Raw genomic sequence first — 12,066 nt, 5'->3', positions numbered from 1 at the left:
CATAAACAGCTACCCAGTGCAGATTCAGTGTTGGACTCAATGCCACATATTTTAGTCTTTAATTTGTCATGAAATTCACTGCGTTTGAGCCTGTGAAAATGACTGTAATTCCTAAACGGTTAATGCAATATTTTTTGGTAATCCTCTTGAAAGTCTGCAAACATTGTGTCACTGCCTGAATATTGGCTGTGCATATTCTAACAAATGTCCGTCAATATAATACAGTATACAGATCCGTTAGATCCTGAAAGTCAATTCCTGGGTCATGCTGCTTTGCCATCAGCAGCCGGAGTCAGAGAGAGAGCAAAAGTGGCCATGCTGTCTTTGAGTGGGTAGATGGGTTGCGTATATGTGTGTATATCTGTGTATTCCTCCGAGTTGGAAAATAGGTGGCGGTGTTTGACTTCACATGTATTGGAAGGGGCGTGTGCTAGGCTTTATCCTCCTCATGTTGGATTGGGTTTTTTAGCCTTCCAACTTGTGGAGAAAATGGGATAAAATTAGATATTATTTTTTGATCTGTTGTGAATTATCATGTGTAAACCATGATCTGTATAATATTAATACCTATATTAATTTAGCTCACGGAGAAAAAAAAAGTTGTTAAAACTAGTATTGGATTGTTAAACCTAGGTCCATTCATTTCAGTTGAATATAGCATGAGGCTTAAAGCAACTACAGAATTAAAAAATCTTTCAATAAAAATCATGACTGTTGTAAGTACAGCACATCACTTATTATAACATATTACTTTATTAGTATTTAATAAACAATTTACTGTATTTTTATGCTTAGTAAGGATTAGTAACGATATACTAATATACCCTCCCTGCCCCCTGTCGGACACACAGACAACAACATAAACAAACATTTATCTGTGCTGCTGCCTGCATGCTACAGGGGACCGGCCCACTTCCTGTGAAGATGTGACTCAGCAGTGGCTGCAGTATAGTTCCCCTGAGCATCACAGATGAGTGCGTTTCCACATCTGGCCTACTTTTTTTGGGCACTCAATATAAATGTAATGACAGTAAAATTATAATAACATTTGAATAGTTTTACTTAGAACTTGGTGTAAGCTTATAAAAAACAAATAAACAAAATACAGAATGGCTTCAAAACATATGTCATGGCAAGAAGTAAATACAAGAGAACAGTCATGTGAAAATATTAGGACACTCCATGAAAACTTTCTCGAATAATGTGCTTCTGACAGATGAATCCAAAGTTGATTTACCACCTGTGAAGCACAAAGTGGAAGAGGAGGTGCAGGTACAGGTGGACTATGCAACAGGACAATGACCCAATATATCTAAGTAAATCATCTATGAAATAACTCAAAAATAAAATAAATAGGGAGTTATGGAATGGCCACATAGGATGCTGTGGATGATTTGAAGTGGGCTATGCATTATTATAAAACTCTGACTTTAAAATATTTTTTTTCAGATTATTTTTTTAGTTTTGTATTGGCAAGAACATGGCAATGCAAATTTATCACAATACAGGACTTGTGATTTAATATACAGTATAGGCCACTCATTCAATGCGTTTTCTTTATTTTCATGACTATTTACATTGTAGATTCTCACTGAAGGCATCAAAACTACGAATGAACACATGTGGAGTTTTATGTACTTAACAAAATATGACCTGTCCTCCACAGTCACCGGACCTGAACCCAATCCAGATGGTTTGGGGTGAGCTGGACCACAGAGTGAAGGCAAAGGGGCAACAAGTGCTAATAAACACCTCTGGGAACTCCTTCAAGACTGTTGGAAAACCATTTCAGGTGACCACCTCTTGAAGCTTGAGTGTGCAAAGCAGTAATCAGAGCAAAGGGTGGCTATTTTGAAGAAACTGAATATATGTTTTTGTTGTTTCACCTTTTTTGTTAAGTACATAAAACTCCACATGTATTCATTCATAATTTTGTATTAACTAAGTAATAACTTTTGGCCTGTACTGTATTGCAATTTAAAGTGAAAATGTTGCAATTGTTTAACTCAAATTTTGGGGAAAAAAAAGTCATAGTATAAAAATCATATTTTTTAAATTTGGATAAAAGGTTTAAACACAACACATAAATTTTTACATGTAAAAAGATAAATAAAATTAGATACTGTGTTTCTATACTTTTTATACTATTGCAAAATAAAATATTCTGATACAATCCAGTATCAATATTTTCTTACATCCCTGAGTTCAAATGTTCATATGTTTAAATATGTTAAAGGGAAAAGGTTTTTTTTTTTATGGGTTTGTGCCCCTAATTTGTTCACACGGCTGTAAATGAAAGACAGATTCATTGAATCATCATTATGCTCTAGAATATGTTCACCTGCTGCTCTACAGACTAATCTGTTGCTGACCACCTGTATTTCCTTTACTATACATCATTCTATTATTTCAAATAATAATACCACATTAAAGTGCACTGGGAATGTCGCTCTCCCTTCATTAGCAGTGCAGAACAATCAATAACATCTCATTTGCGTGAGTGTGGTTTCACGCATTCATACTAATGTGCGGATTAGTCACTGATATACGCCAGAATAGAAACCAGTTTCATGGTTCAATTCATGACCCACAAGTCAAGACGGATTAGAGTTGATTGGGTTGTTGGTGCCATATGTGACCTACAATCTGCGCTCGGCTGCAGTGGGAGATGGGAGGGTCGCTGATCTCCCTGGGCAAAGGTTTCCATGGGAACGACCCCTGGATCCTCTAGTCGGCTGTTTTTCAGCCCTCACTCATCTTGAGGCTGAATTATCCTAGATTCCTTTATGTCAGTTCCATATTTTTCTGCTCTATTTCCCCCTCTCTCTCTCACTCGCCCTCACTCGCTCCCTCTCACTCTCTCTACCTCTCTTGCTATTTCTCTCTTTACCCCTCTTTTTTTCTCCCTCTTCCTCTCTTTCTGTTCTCTCTCTCACGCTCACAAACACACTCACTCTTTACCCTCCCTCTCTTTGTATATCTCTTTATCTCTCTCTCTCTCTCTCTCACCTTCACTCCTGTCTCTCTCTTTCTTCATCTCTCTCTCTCTATCGCTCTAAGTCGCTTGCTTTCTCTCTCTCTTTACCCTCTCTTTTTATCCCTCTCACTCTCTTTCTATTCCTCTCTCTTCCTCTACCTCCCTCTCTCCCTCCTTCTCTTGTTCTCTCTCTCTCTCTCTCTCTCTCTCTCTCTCTCTCTCTCTCTCTCTCTCACACACACACACACACAAACACAAACACACTCACTTCTCTCCCTCTCTCTCTCTCTCTCTCTCACACACACACACACACACACAAATGCACTCACTCCTCTTCCTCTGTCTTTTTATCTCTCTCTTTCTTTGTCTCTCTCTCTCTCTCTCTCTCACACACACACACACACAAACGCACTCACTCCTCTCCCTCTCTCTTTTTATCTCTCTCTCTCTATCTCTCTCTCTAACTCGCTTGCTTTCTCTGTCTTTACCCCGCTCTTTTTATCCCTCTCACTTTCTTTCTGTTTCTCTCTTTTTCTTTACCTCACTTTCTCCCTCCCTCTCCTTTTCTCTTAGTCTCTCTCTCTCTCTCTCTCTCTCTCTCACACACACACACACACACACAAACAAACACACTCATTCCTCTCCCCTCTCTCTCTCTTTATATCTCTATCTCTCTTGCTCTCTCTCACTGTCACTCCTGTCCCTCTCTTTCTTCCTCTCTCTCTCTTTCTCTATTTATCCATCTCTCAAACTTGCTTGATTTCTCTCTCTTTACTCTCTATTTTTTCTCCTCTCTTTCTGTTCCTCTCTCTTCCTCTTCTCTCTCTGCCCACTGCTTTTCTCTCTCTTTCTCACACACAGACACTGACTTCTCTCCCTCCTCTCTATCTCTCTCTCTTCCCATATTTCTCTCTCTCAATCACTCACTCACTCACTCACTCACTCATCTGTTCCTTCTCTCTTCCACTGCCTCTCTCTCTCTCTTTTTTTCACTCTGTCCCTCTTTCTCTCTTTCTGAGTTCATTTTAGTTCAGTTTGCTTTATTGACATGACGAGTTTGCATTTTACACATATATGAATCAAAAACATTACTGTATTAATTTTTATTGGTTTACATGTAAAGATTGGGGGGCAGACACTGGTTCATTGGTTGATTGGTTTTATGCCAATACACAGCTGTAATGTGTGTGTGTGTGTGTGTGTGTATGTATGTGTGTTTGTGGTGTAGGCTTGAAGTGTGTCTTTGTGTGTGTCTGGCTTGGAGTGTGTGACATTCATACACATATGTGGCTATGTGGCTGCAGTGGAGGCTGATGGATCATCTCCCAATAAAGCAGCACTGTCTCTCTCTCTCTCTCTCTCTCTCTGCAGAGTTTTCTCTTGTTTGCAGTCACCTCTTGCTCACAGCTTGTTCTCTGCTGCTTTGGCATGGCTGTAGTATATTCCTGTATATATAGCCTACTTTTACAATGACTCATCATGATTTTCTTCCCAATTTTTCACACCCGGCTCAGGCCTGCTGCACATCCATATAAAGTATTGTTCTGCAAGGGGGGGAAAGAACGTGTGTTAGCCGAGAATACAGCATTTGTTTTGCTCGTTTTTTGTGCCGTGTTGGAGTCCAGCCTGGAGTATGACTAATAATATTTCAAAGCATAGAATTGTAGAATGGTTTTGCATGCAAATGTGCTTGTTACTGTGGGGGTGTGATCCCCATCATTACACACGTTTAATAAGACGCTTCATGTTTTCTGACTGTTTTAGGCTCTAACACTGGCCGCCGTGTCCAGAGGCTGGCTCTGAAGTAAAAGAATCAGACTGGGTAAATGTTTCTGGCCTGTGGGTGCTGGCAACACGCTTAACTGAACCAACCAATCCAAGTCTTGTGTGTTTTGTGGCCGACTGTGCCATGTATGAGTTCTTACACAGGGTCCAAATGTTGTGTCTGTGTAGCCTACATCAACACACACAAACACACACACACACAGGAAAAAGCAGCCAATTCCCGACGCTTGAATACTTCTTGAATGCCCTGTAAAGCGTCTGTAATCTTCAATGACACGATTAGAAAGATCGCATATGACAAGATTAACTGATGATCAAAATAGATACACGATCATGCTACACCAGTTATTGCTGACCTACTCTGTTGAATACTCTTCCCTCCATTCCAGCCTACTTACTGAGAGAGAGAGAGAAAAAGAGAGGAAGAGAGAGATTTACAATAACACTTTCTGTTGTTCTTCATTTTCTTTTCGTTTTTATCATATGTACGATATGAGTATGTAAATATGTATACCATTCCAATCAAACATTTGGAAATATTTCATGTTTTTTCATTATTTTAAAATGTTCTCCATTGTGGATTAATACTAAAAGCTATTCATTCAAAGTTATTTAAACATATGGATTTTTTAATGAACAAAAAAGTGTTAAACAAACCAGAATTTGTTTTTTCAAGATTGTTCATAGTGGCACCTCTTGCTTAGATGACAGTTTTGCACACCTTGGCTGGATTTTCTCAGCCAGCTTTATGAGGTAGAGTCACCTAGAATTCAGGCTTTTTTGTTAACAGCTGTGCTGAGCTTATCAAGAGTTAATTACTTGAATTTCTTCTTCTCTTAATGTGTTTGAGAGCATCAGTTGTAAAGTTGTGGAGAGGTAGAGTTAGTATACAGTGAATAACTCTATTTGAGTAATGTTCTAATCTTGATTGAGTGTACCTGTAGACCAGCTTCACAATCAAACTTAAACTAAGCATACCATATACTGGTAAAAACTCAAGCTGGTCAACCAATTTAACCAATCTGACCAGCTTGAGATTTGACCATACTGTTTCAGCAGGGTGTTATAAGGTTTTGGTAGTATTGTTACAGTCATGCTAATAATGCTATTTTAAATCTTGAAACAGAGAGAGAGAAAGAGAGAGATACGAGAACACTCAAAAATGATTATTTTCTTTGATTTTAACCAAATTGAAAACCCTCTGGAATATAATCAAGAGGAAGATCACAAGCCATCAAACCAAGCTGATCTGTTTGAATTTTGCACCAGGAGTGGCATAGTAGTTAATCAAAAGCAGTGTGTAGGACTGGTGGAGGAAAACATGCCAAGACGCATGAAAACTGTGATTAAAAACCACGGTTAATACACCAAATATTGATTTCTGAGCTTTTAAAAGTTTATAATTATGAACTTGTTTTCTTTGCATTATTTGAGGTCTGAAAGCTCTGCATCTTTTTTGTTATTTAAGCCATTTCTCATTTTCTGCAAATAAATGCTGTAAATGACAATTTAGTCAAGAGAGAGAGAAATAGAGAGATTGAATTATCTGAACGCCAGGTGGCGCTGTTGGTGCGAGCTGATGTTTATTCCAGTGGATCTCGGGCACAATGGAAGCCCACTCACTCAGTACTGAGCCATGTGCGTGTAACCTGGAATAAAGATCTGCTCAGATAGGCTCTATATGCTGGTTTTACTCATCTAAATATTTAATGCAGTCGCTCGGTTGCCACTAGAGATTATTTTGGGACTCGGAGCTGACAGTGCAGCATTTTAAATCAGGTTGCGCTCTAAAGTGTAGCGTGAAATAGCTGTAAACACCACTGATAGAGGCCAGGGTGGGGGGAAATCTGAAAAAATATATAAATTTAATAGCCTAATATTAAGGAACAGCAGTATTAATGACATAGACTGCAACAGAGGACACCACATGTTTTCAAAATATGTGTATTTTAATAATAACAAAAATCTGTAGAAGATATTTAATTTCATTCATCAATGTTATTTTTATTAGGATATGCTATTATCCTGGAGTCCTGGAGTCCTGGATTTTTTTTTGGCCACAGCAAACACTGGAAACAGGGTACAAGTGTCCAAAAAATCCATCAATATATATATAAAACAAAGATATATATCAAACAATAATAATAAAAATATAAATAAAAATATGAATTATCATTATTATTATTATTGAAATATACCCTAATGAAACAACAATGTTTTTTTCATCTCTAATACTAATAATTGCACATCCATTTTATCTTGATTCAACACTGATTCACATTTATGATTTTTTTTTTTTTTTTTTTTTTTTTTTTTTTACTTTTTTTCCCCATTTTCTCCCCAGTTTACACTGCCAATTACCCAACCCACTCATTAGGACTCCCACCTCACTAGTAATGCCCCAACACCAGGAGGGCGAAGACTAGCACATGCCTCCTCCGATACATGTGGAGTCAGCCACCGCTTCTTTTTGAACTGCATTGACGAGTAGCATCACAGCACGCTTGGAAGAAAGCGCAGCGACTCGGTTCTGATACCTCAGCTCACAGGCGCCTTGTGCTACGGACATCACCCTTTGCAGTGATGTGGGGAGAAGGCGCCATCTACCCACCCAGAGAGAGCAAGGCCAATTGTGCTCTCTCTCTGAGGGCTCCAGCAGCTGATGGCAAGCTACATAAACGGGTTTCGAACCAGCGATCTTCGGATCATAGTGGCAGCGCTCAGAGCCCCACAGTTATGATTTTACATGTATTGTTTGTAAAATATGTATGTCTTGTTTGTATTCCATTTATATAGCCTGTACTGTGGGCTTGCAGTGTATAAACAAATATATAAATATAAATAAATAAATAGTAATTATTATCATTGTTATTTCAGAGAAGCACCTTTCTCCTCAAGGTAGATTCAGAGCCCCAACCATTCAAAGCCTTGAATAACATTGAATAAACGTTGATTCAGTGTTGATTCAACTGATTCAACATTAACCCCTTAAAATGCCTTGTCCCATATATGGGCTACAGGTGTAGGTGTTACAAAACCCCTTTTTCTCTGCAGTATAATAACTTGTTTGATTTGTATTCAGGAAAATACTGATTTTTAAATGAAGTTCAGGAAAGAGACAATTTTGTGATTTTATTCATTATATTTTGACATTAGCAGATTTACTAAAATATGTTTTAATATTTTCTATTACGTTTATAACTATGCTTAACAGTAATGTTCCTTATGCTCCTCAAACATGAAAGTTTTTTTATGTAATGCTTGAATAGAAATCCTTAGGATTTAGTGGTGTAATTGTCTGGCAGACTATTGACAAAAATCCTGGTCTGTTAAGGGGTTAACTGATGCTTAGTAGGAAATGTTTACTAGGTAAAGGTTGTTTAAAGGTGTGTTTTTTCATCATCAGACGTTACAAGATGCAATGCAACCTAAAAAAAACAACAACGTCTGTAACGTCTATTCAATGTTCTTTGCTGTGAGGGAACGGCTGACTGTGCTCGCGCTCACTGTGCTGTCTGTCCGTCGCTCTGTAGTCTGGAGCAGCATCACCCGCCCCCCCCTTGTCTGTGTTTTATTGGTTTCGCCCAAACTTGGCGTAGTTGTGCGCTCTTCCTCCCCAATGGGGCTCATTGGATTGGTCGCGGAGACAGAGCTGTTACAGATGGGCCAGCGGATTCATTTACAATGAATATACCGGCTCTTTATAGTCAAATGGCCACTTTTACGGCAGTTATGAATATCATCCGCCTGTTATGGATAGTGGCACCTATATGGGCTGTGGAAGGTAAGGAAGCATGTGTCTCTGTCCGCACGCGCGTGCTTGGAAATGTGTGTCGGCGCGAACTTGTGTGAGATGGTCTGTCCAGCGTTGTCTCTCAGTGCCCTGTCTCTCAGGGCTGTCTGAATTTTACAGACATTAGTAGCTGTGATTTTGGGGGGAAAGCTGCTGGGCTTTCTCTAAAGGGCTGTATTGATGCTTTAGTGTGTAGGTGTAGCCTGGACGTGCTTGTGTGAGGCTATTATATCAAGGAATCAGGGGAAAATGCAACCAATATTTTATCGTAAATCTTTATTTTGTTCATTTTTTGTTGCATATTTGGGGGGTCCTGATGCTGCTGCTTGTTTAGTGTTAGATCAGTTTCTGTAGGCTGAGAAAATCTGCAAACACACTCTGTTCTCTTATAAAGATGCAGCTCTGGAAAAAAATAACAGACCACTTCAGTTTCTGAATCAGTTTCTCTGATTTTGAGTAAAATAAACATTGTTGTTATATTCCATAAACCGTAAACCACGGACTACATTTCTCCCAAATTCCAAATAAAATAAAAATAATAAATACATAAAAATATTGTCATTTAGAACTCAATCAAGAGTTCAGAAATCAATATTTGATGGACTAACTCTGTTTTTTGATCACAGTTTTAATATATCTTGGCATGTTCTACCTCCACCAGTCTTACACACTGCTTTTGGATAACTTTATGCCACTCCTGATGCAAAAAGGTGAGCAGTTCAGCTTGGTGAACTATCTTCCTCTTGATTATATTCCAGAGTTTTTATTTATTTGGTAAAATCAAAGAAACTTATCATTATTAATTGGTCTCTTATTTGTTTCTAGAGCTGTATATAGAGTTCCTCTACACTAATACATGTGACGTATAAATGTTGATCTAGGGACAAGTTCAGTATCATCTGAAGTGCACATTTCTATACCATTGTATGTTCCTTATTTATTTATTTTTTTACATTAAATTATGTTTATTCCATTAATTAAATAAAAACAAAACTGAGTAAACACTCTGTTAAAAGGCTTTGTTTTGTTTTGCTATTTTGTAGTTTAAATCCTAACAACTCCTTTTCACGCCTGAAATGTAGTGATTTTCTCGATTTATCGCCTCAGACCATCATTAGCACCGCGTCTGCTTCAACATCTGCCTCCTGCGAGCCAGGCACCTGAGGCGTTGTGCTTCCCACTCAATTTACGGCAAGCCTCGCCCACCGAGCCCTGATTGGCTATTAGTTCACATTGATAAAACCATGAAACAATCGAAACGCTTGTAGTTGAACTAGCAGCCAATCACAGCGCAGTAGCTGAAGTCCACCAGCCAATCCTGACCACGGTAGGCGGTGCTCTTCGCAATACAGGTGGGAATAAAACGAGCTGTAACCTGAAGCCGAGCGCTATAATCAATAAACCGATTCTCTGACACTGATACATTGTCATCTGTTGGAATTTTAATGAACCTGCAGTGAATTATGGATCCTGAAATCGACCACTTTCTGTTTCTTTGTGTTTATTTATGAATAGACTTTAGTAAATGTGCTTTACTGGCCAATTATATACTATAAGTTACACACTCGGATAAAAGTTGTCCTCAGTTAATGATTTATCCTGAAATTAAAGTATACAGCTCTGGAAATACTACTACTACTACTACTACTACTACTACTACTACTAATAATAATAATAATAATAATAATAATAAGAGACCACTTACAATTTATAAGTTTTTTTTATTTACTAAATTGAAAACCTCTGAATTACAATCAAGAGGAAAATAGATGATCAGAAGCCATCAAACCAAACTGAACTGCTTGAATTTTTGCACCAGGAGTGACATAAAGTTATCTAAAAGCAGTGTGCATGAAAACATGAAAAAAGATGCATGAAAACTGTGATAAAAAAACAGGGTTTGATGGCAAAAAATAATATATTGCGATACCTCAAGAAATCTCCACAATACACGATATGTGACAATATTTGTTGAGAAAACAGAAACCGCAGAGCTTATTTGTAAAGAAATGCTAATCAAAATGATTGACTCAAGGGATTTTTTTTGTCAATATCTGGCGTGCTGTGTTAAAGTGAAACAGGACGCTTTTTCCTATTTTGCAAACAATGTTCAAACCTTCCATAAACCACATTTAAACTGAATGTGAACTTAAATCACACACCGTACACGATATGTCACTATATTACAATAACAAAAAAAACCTCAATAACGAAAAAAACAAACAGTGACTATAGTGATTTTTATTCAATATTTGGCATTCTGGTTTGTGGTTAATGAAAAATATAGTGGGTCAGAGTTTTACAAGTACTGGTGACATCCACAATAAATTCACAAAAGCATATTAAACTGTATTATGACAATAATATATCACAATAACAATATACAGAGTCAAAAGTCACATGACATCCTTTTATTACAGAAAAAAAAATCAAAAGGGAAAATGACATATTTAAATACCCCAGCAAGTAAGTAATGGGGTATAGGAGGGGGCCTATTTGCAGAACATGGCCGCCATCTTAAAAGCCACTGTATTTAGTTTCTGATATAAAAGGGTTTCCTGCAACTTTTGACTTACCCTGTATATAGTGAAAATTCTCAGCCCTATTCTTGAAATGTTATTAGAGAAACGTACTTGGCTTACATGGCTTGGTCTTTGTTGACCTGTTGCACAAATATATTATGATCTATTTGAACAGTTTTGCTCATTATCTCAGACTTTCTTCAGGCACACAGGTTTCATTTCAGGACAAAATTACTAAACAACAAACTCTGTGACCCGCTTTCCTAGAGGACGCATCTGTGGACCATTTTATCACTTTAGCTGGAGACTCAGAGCTCATCAGAGCAGTTGGATTGTTTGGTCTGTGAAATGGATTCTGTGGCTTAAAGCTCCGTATTTGATGTTCGCTCAGTCGAGCGGTTGGATGTTTCTGTGTGGGTTATGGTGTGTATTTACTGCAGAGGTTGTACAAATATTGTGTACAGTGCAGTCGGTTATTTTATTTATTTATATGTCAGTCATTGTCAGACTGGAAAATCAGCAACTATGTAGTTGTAAGCAATGTCTTCTGAGGTAAAGGAAAGGATGTTGAAAGGAAAAGTGTGTGCAGAAAGGAGTTGGTTTTCCTTCCTTATGAGAAGAAAGTAGAGAAGAAAACTTGGTGGAATGGTCAGTGGTCTCCTGACTGACATGTTCTAGGTTTATTATATTAGGGTTGGGCAATATATTGTAAATAGGACTCATATTCTTTTACACTTAAGAGAAATGACCATACACAGTATCATACAATTTATTTAAAACACCAAAAACACAGCATGTTGAATAAGTGTGTATACAAGTCATATATATACTTATAATAAACGTAATATAACAGCTCTCTTGGTATTATTTCACTAACTCATTAAACTGCACTCGATTTTGCTGTTTGTCCAACAGTAAAAGGGGGGGTGTCTCCACGCAAACATATTGCCCAGCCCTAAGATGATCATTAATCTCTGTAATGTCAGTTT

The 12,066-nt window shown here is 37.8% G+C and overlaps 1 protein-coding gene across 2 annotated transcripts in view; it reads left to right on the top strand.

Moving 5' to 3' along the window:
- Positions 1-8,385: 8,385 nt before the first annotated feature.
- The window catches only part of ephb2a (eph receptor B2a), a 114,362-nt gene continuing 110,681 nt past the window's right edge, over positions 8,386-12,066 (top strand). For both annotated transcript variants that reach the window (XM_022663104.2, XM_022663103.2), the window contains exon 1: positions 8,386-8,546. In XM_022663104.2, the coding sequence (XP_022518825.2) occupies positions 8,447-8,546 (100 nt within the window). In that variant the 5' untranslated portion in view covers positions 8,386-8,446. The remainder of the gene's footprint in view (positions 8,547-12,066) is intronic.

Source organism: Astyanax mexicanus, chromosome 13 (genome assembly GCF_023375975.1).
Source record: "Astyanax mexicanus isolate ESR-SI-001 chromosome 13, AstMex3_surface, whole genome shotgun sequence".
Lineage (NCBI taxonomy): Eukaryota > Metazoa > Chordata > Actinopteri > Characiformes > Acestrorhamphidae > Astyanax > Astyanax mexicanus.
Note: the sequence above shows the minus strand (reverse complement) of the source record. Positions and strands in the feature narration are given on the sequence as shown.